Source organism: Phocoena sinus, chromosome 3 (assembly GCF_008692025.1).
Source record: "Phocoena sinus isolate mPhoSin1 chromosome 3, mPhoSin1.pri, whole genome shotgun sequence".
NCBI classification, from domain to species: Eukaryota; Metazoa; Chordata; class Mammalia; order Artiodactyla; family Phocoenidae; genus Phocoena; species Phocoena sinus.
This window is the reverse complement of record NC_045765.1, coordinates 9,717,960-9,732,151: the sequence shown is the minus strand read 5'-3', so window position 1 is coordinate 9,732,151 and position 14,192 is coordinate 9,717,960. Positions and strand designations below refer to the sequence as shown.

The 14,192-nt window shown below is 52.8% G+C and overlaps 1 protein-coding gene across 1 annotated transcript; it reads right to left on the bottom strand.

Annotated features, from left to right (window-relative positions):
• Positions 1-1,678: 1,678 nt before the first annotated feature.
• Positions 1,679-12,561, bottom strand: FARSA (phenylalanyl-tRNA synthetase subunit alpha). The gene is made up of 13 exons (XM_032628758.1): positions 12,376-12,561; positions 10,407-10,544; positions 10,222-10,320; positions 10,015-10,133; positions 8,863-8,955; positions 8,649-8,777; positions 8,457-8,572; positions 5,672-5,756; positions 5,461-5,560; positions 5,200-5,368; positions 4,992-5,069; positions 4,715-4,829; positions 1,679-4,037 (listed from the first exon to the last, which is right to left on the bottom strand). Exons 1-13 carry the CDS (start codon positions 12,520-12,522, stop codon positions 3,899-3,901), a joined length of 1,527 nt encoding a protein of 508 aa, XP_032484649.1. The 5' UTR covers positions 12,523-12,561; the 3' UTR covers positions 1,679-3,898.
• Between the last annotated feature and the right edge of the window lie 1,631 nt (positions 12,562-14,192).

Here is a 14,192-nt window from a genome sequence, read left to right as displayed (position 1 = left end):
TTCTTGTTCGCGCCCTCTGCGCACGCGCCTCCCCCGCCCCCGGAATGCCCCGCCCCCAAGATGGGCAGCGGTGCGCACTCCTGGCCCCGCCTCTTTCTGGGAACTTGCGCGCGCAGCGGGGCGGGGGCGGCCGTTAAGTGGCGGTTGGGCTGTCTAGGGGCTGCGCGCGCAGCCGGCACCGCCGGGACGAGCCTGTGGTCGCTGAGCGCGCGTGTGCGCATGTGTGAGGTTCCAGGGCCCAAGGTCAGTAGGGGAATGGTGAGAACCGTTCATCTGCTCTGCCCGGAGGTCTTTCCAATAAAAAATTCTGACCTTTGCTGTCCCTTGATTACGACCTATTGCCCTCAGTGAAAAAGTTCATGCAGTTACCACCTTGAATCAGTTACCTGCACTCCAAAACCAGAAGCTCCTTGAAAGCATGGGGGCCTGGCCCTTAAGGGTTGGGCCCATACCCCTTAATAATAAGAGTAGTAATAACAGTAATGAATTAATAGTGACAACAATAATAGTAATTGGCACACAAGGAGCCACAGACTGGGAGAAAGTATTTAACTTGTATCCAGTATCTACAAAGACCTCTTGCAACTCAGTGAGACAGAAAAACCCCAGTTAAAAAATGGGCAAAGGGGACTTCCATGGTGGCGCAGTGGTTGAGAGTCCGCCTGCCGATGCAGGGGACACGGGTTCACGTCCCGGTCCGGGAAGATCCCACATGCCGCGGAGCAGCTGGGTCCGTGAGCCATGGCCATTGAGCCTGCGCATCCGGAGCCTGTGCTCCGCAACGGGAGAGGCCACCAACAGTGAGAGGCCCGCGTACCGCAAAAAAAAAAAAAAAGGCAAAGGATTTGAAATGGTTGGCCAAAGGCCCTGAGGTCTGAGCAAGCTCAGTGCCTTTGAGGAGTAGCCAGGCCTGGTGGCGTGAGCAGGGCTGGGGGGAAGCAGTGGGTGAAGGATGAAGGGTTGGGACTTCGTCCCAACTGACTGGGAAGGAGATGGAGCTCCTTTTCGGGACACCTGTCACATTGCTCACAAAAGGGAGACAGTGGGAATCTGCTCACATCGCTCAGCCCTTCTGTGCAGGGCTCTGTCCCTGGCCACACACTAGAGCACACACCTTAACACCTACGTTCTGGAGAACTGGGTTTCAATCTGGGCTCTTACCAATGGGGGTGATCATTAAACTGCCACTCACTCTCAAAACCCATCTTTGTCAAATAGCAAGGTGATAAAATCTAAAACATGAGACTATTATAAGGGTTTCAGGGATAAACATTTGGAACACATTAAGAGTTTAATAAACAGTGGCTAACAGTATCTTGTGGCAAAGCTACAAGTTAAGTGAGATGCATCTTCCTGCAGCATCAGATTTAAAGATTTGAGGATTATCTACTGGGAAAAATCTTTTTTTTTTTTTTTTGGTACGCAGGCCTCTCACTGCTGTGGCCTTTCCCGTTGCGGAGCACAGTCTCCGGATGCGCAGGCTCAGCGGCCACGGCTCACGGGCCCAGCCGCTCCGCGGCATGTGGGATCTTCCCGGACCGGGGCATGAACCCGTGTCCCCTGCATTGGCAGGCGGACTCTCAACCACTGCGCCACCAGGGAAGCCCCTCAGACTTACTTTTAAGCATGCATACACAAACACACTGGCACCAAACCAAAACAAAGGCAACACAGAAGATGCAGGATGATTTTTATGGTGCACAGTCTGTGTAACATTCGAAACCATGCAAATTGAAACCGTGTCTTGTTAAAGTGACACATGTTAAGTAGCAACAGTTTAAAAGCACATGAGAATAATAAATACCAAATTCAGGAGGCAGCAACCTTAGTGGGCTGGGGGCAAAAGAAACTAGGACAAGCTCATAGGGTCTTCAAACCATTAGTCGTACAGATCCAAAAAGTCAAAGATCAAAGCAAATATAATCTATGCTCAGATTCGAATGAACTAGGGGTGGATTCTTGGGTGCTTACTGTATTATGCTTCATATTATACATGCTTCACCCTCACCAGCCTTTACTTTTTACATGGCTTCTACCCCTCCCCCATTTCTTTATCTGTTCATCCTGTCTCTCATGCCTCCCCAGGTCCCTCCCCACCCCCACCCCACGTCAGCTCCTGAAGGCAGGGACCTGAGCCAGCTTTGCCCACTGCTGGGTCTTCAGCTCATGAACACTGCTGGCACTTAAGAGATGCACGTTTCAAACTATTACAGTTAGAACAAATGGACAACAAGGTCCTAATGTATAGCACAGGAAGCTATATTGAATATCCTGTGATAAACCAAACTGGAAAAGAATAAAAATAAAAAAAGAGGGCTTCCTTGGTGGCGCAGTGGTTGAGAGTCCGCCTGCCGATGCAGGGAACGCGGGTTCGTGCCCCGGTCCGGGAAGATCCCACATGCCGCGAAGCGGCTGGGCCCGTGAGCCATGGCCGCTGAGCCTGCGCATCCAGAGCCTGTGCTCTGCAACGGGAGGGGCTGCAACAGTGAGAGGCCCGCGTACCGCAAAAAAACAAACAAACAAACAAAAAAATACTAAAAAAGAATGTCTGTATGTGTATAACTGGGTCACTTCACTGTACAGCAGAGATTGGCACAGCATTGCAAATCAACCATACCTCAAAAAAAAAAATTAAAAAAGTAAAGGTGTACATTTATTGAATGAAGGAGTATTTTTCTGTATTCCTGGATTATTTAATTATAAATAAACAAAAGATTTGAGTGAGGAGCCTTGGAAGATTGGTGCCCCCAGGCCCTGGGACCAGCAAAACCCATGGTCTCAGCTGACTGCCAACTGCCCTGGGTATAAAAGTGGCCTCATGGTTACATAAAAAATTGTCTATGTTTCCAAAAGCGTGCTGCCCCTGAAGATCTGGGCTGAGCGACGTGGTGACTTGGATTGGCTTTGAAATATTCCCATAGAAACAGGTGTGAGATGCTGCTCACTGTTCAGTGTGAGTGGTGAGTTCATGGAGCTTTATCCTACTCATTCATCTCTATTCTGGGCTCATTTGAAATCCTTGAGAGTTTTTTTTTTTTAAGAGTAGTATTTTAGGGGGAGGAGAAAGGGATGAATGTGTGGAGCACAGAGGACTTTCAGAGCAGTGAAAATACTCTCTATGATACCATAATAATGAATGAATACACGTCATCATATGTTTGTCCGAACCTACATACAACACAGGGAATCAACTGTAATGTAAACTATGGACTTTGGGTCATTATGATGTGTCAAGGCAGGGGGTTTATAGGAAATCCCTTTACCTTCCACTCAATTTTGCTATGAACCTAAAACTGCTCTTAAAAAAACAAAAAGGGCAGCTTTAAAGGCTTAGCTTGCTATACGCCCCACCCCACCAATGCTGGCTCCCAGTTGGTGGGAATGCTGGCTCCTGGGGCCCCGACGCCCGCCTTGGCCTCCCCTTCCCAAATGCCCCTTCCACAAGGGTAGGGGGTTCTGTTCCCTTCACCTAGAAGAGACCTGGCACCAGGAGGTATATCAGTAAATGCCTGATGGAGCTAGTCTTCCCTGGTGGGATCTGGCTCAGGCTGGCCAGGGGTTCCTGAAGATCCAAGACCTCCAACCCACCACGCCTCACACCCGGGGCTCCAGCACCCCTCCACCCCTAAGGAAAGGCACCAGATGAGGGCAAGTGCCCACTTTATTAGCCAGCAGCTGGTCTGCAGGGCTCCCCAAGGCCCACCCTCACAGGTGGACAACAGAATGAACCTGCTACCCGCTCCCCTGTCCCTGGGACCCTGGGGCCAGTGGGGAAGAGGAGATACCAGGGGCAGGGGGACTGGCCTCACAGAGGCCTCGTAAGTACAAGGGGGTCACTGGCAGGGATGCAAAGGGCAGCAGGGTCTTGGGGAAGGCGGCCTATCCAGGGCGGTTCGTGTCATGCGGCCTCCTGTGTCGACGGGGGCCCCCGTTCGGCATCTAGGCGGCACAGGGGACTGTCGTACACCATCTGCAGGTTCACCTTGTGGCCCACCAGCTCCCGGATATTGTTGATGCCGTATTTGATCATTGTCGGGCTTGGGAGGGGGGACATGACATGGTTTAACACGAGGTCAGGTCATGCTCTCTTCTGATCAGAACCTCTCTTATCACCTTCCTTGAGTAAAAGCCCAAGTCCTTCCTGGGGCTCAAAAGGCCCTGCTCAATATGTCCTGTCACCTCCCCACCCTCATCTCCTCCCATTCGCCACCTTCACTCACTCATTCCCTCCAACCACACTGGCCTTCTTAGTGTTCTCCAAACACAGCAGGCCCGCTCCAGCCTCAGGGCCTTTGCACTGGCTATTCCCTCTGCCTGGAACGCCATTCCCCAGATATCCTCACGGCTTACCAATTCACCCACCTTCAGTCTTTGCTCAGATGCCACCTCCTCTGAGAGGCCTTCCCTGGCATCTCCTTAGCCCTCCCTGCTGTGTTTTCTCTATAACACTGCTTTTAGACATACTTTAAGCTTTACTTGTTGAGTTATTTATCTCACTAATTATCATCCTCTGTGTTCCACTAGCACCCCTGGCTTCATGGAAGTAGAGATGTGTATGTCATAATCACAGCACAGGACTCAGTACACAGCAGGTGCTCACTAAGCGTTTCTCAAATGAATGAACGAATGAATGGGGCTGAAAGTCTGCAGGCCCCCATGCCTGGCAAGCCACCTGAGTAAGGCAGCCAATACCCTAAGTGGTTTGGGTACTCACCGCTCAAGGGAGAGGCCCCAGGCAATGACTGACACATTCTCAGGGAGCCCCATGGGCAGCAGCATCTCGGGGCGGAAGATCCCAGAGTTTCCAACCTCCACCCACTTCTTCAGGCCTGTGAAGGCAAGAGAACGATGGGGCGGCTTGTGTGGGTGATACTGGGCCTGGCAGTTAGCTTGGGAGGTGGGGTGTGGGCTTGGCAGTGACGGGGACCTGGGCTGAGCCATGGGCAGCCTGAGACCTCCCTCCCTGTCCCAGTACTGGGTTCCACCCTGACCTTGATGGTAGCTGAACACTTCCATGCTGGGCTCGGTGTAAGGGTTGTAGGTCGGCTTGAAACGCAGCTGGGTGATACCTGGGTGGGGAGGCAGCCAAACAGAGTGGGGTTGGGGGTGGGGCAAAGGGGGAGGAGAGGGGCAAAGGGGGAGGGTCAGGCTGACGACCAAGGCATCCTCCTGCTTGCCCACCCCAGCCCGCCTGCTCACCCAGCTTGGTGAAGAACTCCCGCAGGACACCCATGAGGTGGCCTAGCGTGAGGCCGTGGTCAGCCACGACGCCCTCGATCTGGTGGAACTCGGCCAGGTGCGTGGCATCTAGGGTCTCATTCCGGAACACACGATCAATGGAGAAGTATTTGGCCGCTGTGAAGGGCTTCTAGAGATGAGAGGCAGGCCAAGCCCGGGCATGGGTGAGAAGGTCAGGATGTCAGCCCTGGCCCCTCCAACGCTGCCCAAGCCCTGCCACACCTTCTGGGCCAGGCGGTAGAGGGCGCGGGCGCTGGCCGACGTGGTGTGGGTGCGCAGTAGGTTTTTCCGAGCCTCGTCCAGTTTCCAGTTGTATTTGTACCTTCAGAGGGACATACAGGAAGTCCATGATGCAGCTCACGGCCCCCAACCTCTTTCCCCCGACACCCCTGGGTGTCCTGCCCAGGACCCAAAGTCCTGGGTCCTGCCTTACCCCTGTGAGCCGTAGCCGCCTTGAGAGTGGGTCCGCTTGACGCGATGGACGTAGTCCATTGGGAGCTGCTGGGCCTGGGCTGGATCTGGGCAGGACAGAGCAACATCTGGTCAGTCAAGGAGCATTTCTCAAATAGCCACCGCCCTGAAAACAGATAGTGACACAGGCAGCTCCCTCCCCCGCCCTCCACAGCTGCCAGAGGGTACCTGGGAACACCTCAGTCACAACTCTCCTCTGCCCAGAACCTTCCGTGGTCCCATTTCCTCTTTTTTTTTTGGCCATCCTGCACAGGACTTAGTTCCCCGACCAGGGATTGAACCTGTGCCCTAGGCAGTGAAAGCGCAGAGTCCTAACCACTGGACTGCTGGGGAATTCTCTCCTCCCACTCCTAACTGATCAGTTCCTCCAGCCACAGGGCTTCCCTGCTGATCTGTGAGCACACCAGGCATGTGCCAGCCTCAGGGCCTTTGCACTGGCCATTCCCTTTGCCTGGAACTTTCCTTCCCCAGGCATAGCTCCCTCCCTGACCTCCTTCCATCTTTGCTTAAGCAGCCTTCATTTTATTTTATTTTTAAAAATATTTTATTGGGGCTTCCCTGGTGGTGCAGTGGTTGAGAGTCCGCCTGCCGATGCAGGGGACGTGGGTTTGTGCCCCGGTCCGGGAAGATCCCACATGCCGCGGAGCGGCTGGGCCCGTAAGCCATGGCCGCTGAGCCTGCGCGTCCGGAGCCTGTGCTCCACAACGGGAGAGGCCACGACAGTGAGAGGCCCGCGTACCGCAAAAAAAAAAAAAAAATTTATTTATTTGGTTGCATCAGGTCTTGGTTGCAGCAGGCATGCTCCTTAGTTGCGGCAGGTGTGCCTCTTAGTTGTGGCTCACCAGCTCCTTAGTTGCAGCATGCAAGCTCTTAGTTGCGGCATGCACGTGGGATCTAGTTCCCTCACCAGGGACTGAACCCGGGCCCGCTGCATTGGGAGCACGGAGACTTTTTTTTTTAAATTAATTTATTTTTGGCTGCGTTGCGTCTTCATTGCTGTGCGTGGGCTTTCTCTAGCTGCGGCGAGCGGGGGCTACTCTTCGTTGCGGTGCACGGGCTTCTCATTGCGGTGGCTTCTCTTGTTGCAGAGCACGGGCTCTAGACGCACGGGCTTCAGTAGTTGTGGCAATGCAGGCTCAGTAGTTGTGGCTTGCAAGCTCTAGAGTGCAGGCTCAGTAGTTGTGGCGCACGGGCTTAGTTGCTCAGCGGCATGTGGGATCTTCCCGGACCAGGCATTGAACCCGTGTCCCCTGCGTTGGCAGGCAGAATCTTAACCACTGCGCCACCAGGGAAGTCCCAAGCAGCCTTTATCTAATTAATTTAAAATAAATTTATTTATTTTATTTATTTTTGGCTGCATTGGGTCTTATTGCTGTGTGCAGGCTTTCTCTAGCTGTGGCGAGCGGGGGCTACTCTTCGTTGTAGTGCGCGGGCTTCTCATTGCGGTGGCTTCTCTTGTTGTGGAGCACGGGCTCTGGGCATGTGGGCTTCAGTAGTTGTGGCTCGTGGGCTCTAGAGCACAGGTTTAGTAGTCATGGTGCACGGGCTTAGTAGCTCCGCGGCATGCGGGATCTTCCTGCACCAGGGCTCGAACCCGTGTCCCCTGCATGGGCAGGCGGATTCTTAACCACTGCGCCACCAGGGAAGCCCGCGGCCTTTAATTTAAATTGACAGCGTGCTCCCCCACCAACATAACGTCAATTCCCCCATCACATTTACTGCCATCTTTCATTGCCGTGTTTACAGCTTACTTAGGATTAAATGCATATCTCACCCAACCAGGATATGCGGGTCTCATCAGGGCAAGGATTTCTGTCTCATTCATGGCTGTGACCCAGGTGTTTCACAGAGACTTTGGCACACAGGAGCTCAGTCATATGCTGAGCGAATGTGCAAGTTCTTATGACTCCCTTCCAGAGACACAATTTTAGTGCATCTTAAAAGCCTGACATCAAATCCCAGGCCCACCGCCTATAAGCTGTGACCCTGGGCAAGTGATGTCCCCTCTCTGAGACCTAATTTCCTCATTTGCAAAACAGGGCTAACGGTCTACTTCCTATAGTTGGTGGAGAGATTAGGACGGTGACAGCTCAGTAAGTTTTATATATTTTTTTTTTCTTTTTTTTGGCCACACTACGTGGCATGTGGAACTTCCCTGACAAGGGATCAAACCTGCGGCCCCCTGCAGTGGAAGCGGAGAGCCCTAACCACTGGACCACCAGGGAAGTCCCACGGCTCAGCAAGTTTTGGATGCTGAAATGATGACAATGGCGCTGTTGCTCCCGGCCAGGTAACAGGCACCCAACAGCCTCATCTGCCCTGCTGGTGGGGGAAACAACCACCATTTTGGAAAGTCATTCAATTTCAGAGAGTACTAAGGACTGTGGAAGAAAGAAAGAACTGGGAAGCAATGTTGAAGACTAGCAGTGAGGAGCTTTCAGAACTTGGGGGGACAAGGGCATGTCAGGGTGGGCTCTCTGAGGTGATATGTGAACAGAAGCTTCATGCCAGAGCCTGCCATGAAGACCTGGGAGAAGACAGTTCTCGGCAGAAGCCACAGCACGGGCAAAGGCCCTGAGGTGGGCAGGAGGGGAGGTGGAAGAAGGTAACAGAAGTTGATGATAGCAGCTCACACACGTTTGTCGGCCACACTGAGGAGGATGGAGTTTATCCTGTAAAACGGTATGCCACCCCAAAAGGCTCTGTCCAGTCCTGGCACCTCTGATGGTGCAGCGGGGCCCACCCACCTCGCAGGAAGAAGGTGTCATGCTGGTCCCGTGCTGGGTGCTGCTGGGGCTGGAAGAGTGCGTCAAAGTTCCAGAAGGAGCTCTCAATGTAACTGTCGGTCGGCATCTCGGTGAACCTGGTGGGAGACACAGCCTGACTGCCCTGCCTGTGCCAAGCAGGTGGGCTAGCCCCACCCCTGGCCCCATGCTTACCCCATCTCCAGGAAGATCTGCCGGAACTGGGTGCGGACCTTGAGCAGGGGGTGCAGGTGGCCGCTGTCAGGGAGGACGCCATGGGCCGAGAAATTGTAGGGCTTGAAGGGCCGATCCCGCCAAGAGCCACTATGGGGGGATGCAGGGTACATGGGTCTGGTGGGGGCTGCCTACCACACCCCCATCGGCCCCCAACTCTGGGGCTACCCCCTACCTGGAGATCATCTCTGGGCTCAGCTCTGTTTCCTGCTTGGAGATGCTGGTGCTAAAGGCACTGCCTTTGCTCACCCAGTAGGTCTTCAGGTTCCTGAGGCCAGAGGACAACGCTGTTACCTCCTCCAAGTGGTTTCCCTTGACCTCCCATCTGATCCTGACCCCAAAGTCACCCACCAAGTCATTCTGCTGTATTTCCTTCCTGACACTTACCATCTCCGGAATCCTCTTAGCTGGCCCCGACCTACATCCCTATGTTCATGCAGTTACTCATTCAACAAACATTTACTGAGAACCTAATGTGTACCAGGGTCTGTTCAAAGCACTAGGCATATAGCTGGGAGTGATAATAATAGGTCAAGTTTAGAGAGTTTACTCCACACTAGGCTCTGCTCCATAAAATCACCCCATAATCCTGTGTGAAAAGGAGCCATTTTACACAGGCATAAACAGAAGCTTGGACAGATCAGGTGACTTGGTCAAGGTCACACAGCTAGCATATGACAGAGCTGGGACTTGAATCAGGCAGCCCCGTTCCAGTCTTTTTTTTTTTTTTTTCTTTTGGCCACACCATGCAGCACGTGGGATATTAGTTCCCCAACCAGGGATCGAACCCAGGCCTCCTGTGGTGGAAGCTCAGAGTCCTAACCACTGGACCACCAGGGAATTCCCAGTTTGCGTTCTTATAACTGCTAGGCCACTGCTACGTCTGCTCAAAGAGTCGTCAGCTCTGTGAGGGCAGAGCCCCCAGCCTGTCCAGGTCCCAGCAGTCATAAACTTTCAGACAGTGCTTAGGACTGTAAAGGAAGTCAACAGGGCACAAGGGATGGAAGCCGGGAGTGAGGAACTTTTATGCAATTTGAAGGGAGGAAAGGGTGTCAGGGTGGCCTCTCTAAGGTGACACATGAGCAGAGGTTTGATGTCAGAACTTGCTTTAAGAAGAGCAGGAAGCTCTTTCTCAGCAGAAGGCACAACAGAGGCAAAGGCCCTGACACGGCATGAGCCTGGCATGTGTGCTCAACAACCACAGTGTGAAAGGAGGCTGGGAGGAGACTGATAGCACCCTGGCCCAGTGTGGGCAGAATGGCTCCCCTTCAGCTCCAGGGCCATGCAGGTGACACAGGTGTGAGCCTGGGGGGCGGCACCCACTCACACTTCAGTCAGCAGCTTCCTCTTCCTGAGCTCGCTCCTCTCCTTCTCTCCCAGCTTCTCGGCCTGTCCACCCTGGACCAGCTGGAGCCGCCGCTGCACCTCATCCTCCACGCTATCCACCTGCCACAGTGATGGGCGTGAGGGGCCGTGAGGGCAGGGGGCCCAACTGTCCGACTACTTGTCCAACCACCGCCCGGCAGGGACTCACCACTCTGAACACCCGGGGCCCGTCGGCAGCACTCTTGTCCACTCGGATCCACTTGTTGGACATGGCCTTGCTGAAGCCCACCTTGCCACTGGGCAGTCGCTGTGGGAGCAAGGCTGCAGTGAGGGGGACACAAGGGTCGCCCTCATCCCAACACCTCCCTAGGCCCTGCCCACTCAGACTCCTACCATGAGCTCGCTCTGGGGCAGGCCCTCTGGGGGGACGCTGCGAAACACCCGGGCCTCATGGCTGCCTTCCCGGGCAATCTCCTCGCCCTCAGTGGTAAGCTCCCAGCGCTTGGTGGAACGCAGCTCAGCCTCGATTATCTGTAGGAAAACAGGGGGACACGGGCAGGGACAGGGTTCAGATCCAGGCACCCCCTTGCCGCAGCACTGGGGACGCGGGTCAAAGAACAGCCTGTGATGCCAGCTTTGCCTCTCAGCTGTACCACTTCCCAGCGGAGTGATCTCGCCTCGTTGAGCCTCAGTAGATCTTTTGTGACACGGGAAAAATGACAAAAATGATTCACACCTCCCAGGGTGAGGTCAAGTACTGAGGGTATTACCTGCCTGGCAAAGAACAAATCCTATCACTTTTGAACCTGGGAAAGATTTTTTTAAAGTCTCGGGTGAAATGATTTATTTCCACACTTACATGCATCTCAGTGTAGCCAGATGTCAGAGAAGAACCCAGGCTGCCCACATTACACACAGGAACCCTAGGCTCCCCTTTCGTTCTAATTCCTAGCTCTGCTCCTCTCTTGCTGTGTGACCTTGGGAAAGTTGCTTAACGTCCCTGAGCAAATTTTCTTATCCATGAGAGAAGGGTGTGGTGGGCTCTACCTCAGAGAGTTGCTTTGAGTAACTAAATTAATACACAGAAAGGATGCAGAGCACTTAGTATGCAGCAAATGCTGCATAAATATAACTACTACTACATTAATATCATCGTCATCATCCTTACAATGAACCACATTAAACCGCCAACACTTAACCCTCAGTAGCCTACACAAATGTCACTCACATCAATCAAGGTACTGTCATCCCATACACCATAGCTTCAATCCCTTTCTGCACTGACGACCTCGGGCTTCAAATCCAGGTTTGCCTGTTCCTTCTAGTGACAATGATCAAGATTCTGACCAGTGCTTAGAAGTTGTCACATCTGCAATATGGGGATAATTAACAGTGCCATCAACTGAAGGTCACATCAAAGATTGGATGAGGAATGTATCTGAGGCCAGAGCAGGGCACATCATGTAAGCTTGATGTTTTCAGCTATGTTTTTTGAGTCCTAGCCTCATGGATCCAGCCTGCTGGGTGACCCACGGGTCGGTCAGCAACCTCCCCCTCTGGCTCCATCACCCTTCCCTTGTCCAAGTCAGAAGGCTGGGCTTCATCCGAGCTACCCCTACATTTCCATGAACCTTATTTCATTCCTTCACCTGAATCCCTTCTCCATTCCAGCTGCCTCCCTACAGCCAGGGACCATACCCTGTAGTTTGGGGATGTGCCAGTCTCTGCCACTGTCCCCTTGCCTCCAGTCCTGCCCGCACCGATCCTTTCCAAGAGTGATGTAGGCAGTACACACATCTCATTGGCTCTAGCTCCTGCCATGGCCCCCCAGTACCCCTGTGAGACAAAGACCTACAAGGCCTCGCAGAATCTGGCTCTGCTGGGTCTCTCTCACCACTTGTGCCACCTCCCTACCCCACTGATCCTTAAAGTGCCGTGGCTTTTCTACTCAATGCAGAAACCCGACTCAGCTGTCAGCTCCTTTGGGATACTCTCCCTGATCCTCAAGGCTGGGTCTGCTAACACCTCTGGGTTCCCCGTGCTTCCTCCATCACTCCGGTCACTTGAGTATATTCATTATACCGCAGCCTGCGTGAAGGCGGCGACTGCGTCTTTCTGGTCCACCATTCTCCTCTCCACCCCCTCAACACTGATCATGCCTCAACGGACGTTTACTGCATGAGGAACATCCGTACCCCGGGGCCCTCACTCGTTCCTGACTCCCCGCCTGCGCACCGTGGGCGGGACACATACAATTACTCCTAACCAGGCCTGAGATAATCTGGCCTGGAGGCAGAGCCCTCCTGGCAAGGGAACCGCAGGTGCAAAAGCGAGGAGGCCCGGCATCACCGGCCCAGCTCACCTCACCCAGCGCCTGCAGGCTCTTCACGGCGCCCACCACGGTCTGATGCTCTACGCCCAGCTCGGCCGCCAGTTCAGCGCTGTCCAAGCCGCCATCGGCCGCCTCCAGCCGCTGCAGCAGCACCTCCGCCACCGGACCATCTGCCATGACTGCTCCCTGGGCGCTCGGCGTGTGCCTACCGGCGGTCAGAACAACCGGAACCGGAACCGGAACCGGCGCCGGGGGGCGTACACCGTCATCTTGAGTGTGGCAGAATATGCTGCAGGGGTCGGGTGCCGCCATCTTGAGCGTGTCACTTGAACTTAAGAGGGGGTTAGGGACCCGGTACTGGCTGGGCTGGTGGTTTCTTGTTGACCAGAGAGGTCAAATTAATACCATCAAAGACAGACTCACAGCATTGTTTTAAGCTTCACCCAGCCTCACCAGCAGGGGCTGTGTGACCTTGGACTTCCCCCTCTCTGGGCCTCAGACCAGTCCTCCCTTGGGGATTCTTTCTTACCCCCACAGGAGGGCTGTGAGTGGTGGACTCCAGTTATAGTCATCCTGCTGATGTCAACTACTTTTATTTTTTCTATTATTATTTTAAAAATCTATTTATTTATTTGGTTGCACTGGGTCTTAAGTTGCAGCTCTCCAGCTCCTTGGTTGCAGCACATGGGCTCCTTAGTTGTGGCTCCAGGGCTCCTTAGTTGCGGCATGCATGTGGGATCTAGTTCCCTGGCCAGGGATTGAACCCAGGCCCCTTGCATTGGGAGCATGGCGTCCTAACCATTGCACCACCAGGGAAGTCCCTGATGTCAACTACTTTTAAATTTTAAAAGGGAGTCTGGGTAGGGACCAACCCTATTTATAGAGGGGAGAAGGACTCAATAATAGTATATTATTGAATAATATATTCAAGGTTGCAGCTAACCTGTATGGACGTTCTCCCCCGTGCCCAGCCCAGTGCTAAGTGCTTCAGGTGTCTTACTTCATTTTCCCCAAAACTGTATGATGTAGATACTGATATAATGTACATTTCACAGATGTGAAAACTGAGGCTTGGAGGGTGGTATGCCTTGCCCAAGGTTCTGCAAGGAGCTGGTGGACAGTGTCAGAAATTATAAACACTCCAGAACCTGCCCCCTCCTCCCCATACCCCTGCTCTGAGAAGACCAATGTCAGGAAAATCATTTGTAGTATAGATCAGTGCTGTCCTATAGAAATATAATTCAAGATACTGGGAATTCCCTGGTGGTCCAGTGGTTAGGACTCCACTATTCCACTGCAGAGGACACGGGTTTGATCCCTGGTCAGCATGCCGCAGCTTGGCCAAGACAAAACAAAACAAGAAATATATTTCGAGATAGAAATGTAATTTTACACATTTTAGTAGCAACGTTAAAAACAAAAGGGGTGAAATTAATTTGAAGAATTTATAGAACCTAAAATGTCCACATTATCATTTCAACACAATATAAAACTACTAGTGAAATATTTTACATTATTTATTCACACTAAGTCTTCAAATTCTGATGTATATTTTCCACTTACAGCTTACTTCACAGCCGCTGCATTTCAAAAGGCAATAATCACATGTGGCCAGTGGAGACTACATTAGACAGCACAAGTAGATTCTAATCCCTGTTCTGCCATTTTTGTCCCTCAGCCAAATCACTTAATCTTTCTGTGCCTCAGTTTCCTCACTTGGATGGAAATGATATGAGCCCAGGTTACTGTGAGAATTAAGTGAAATAGTACCCACACACACATGCAATACTTGCTGGTACTAAATTGAGTGTGGACTCTGTGTTAGGTGCTGTTCTAAGCACCTACTC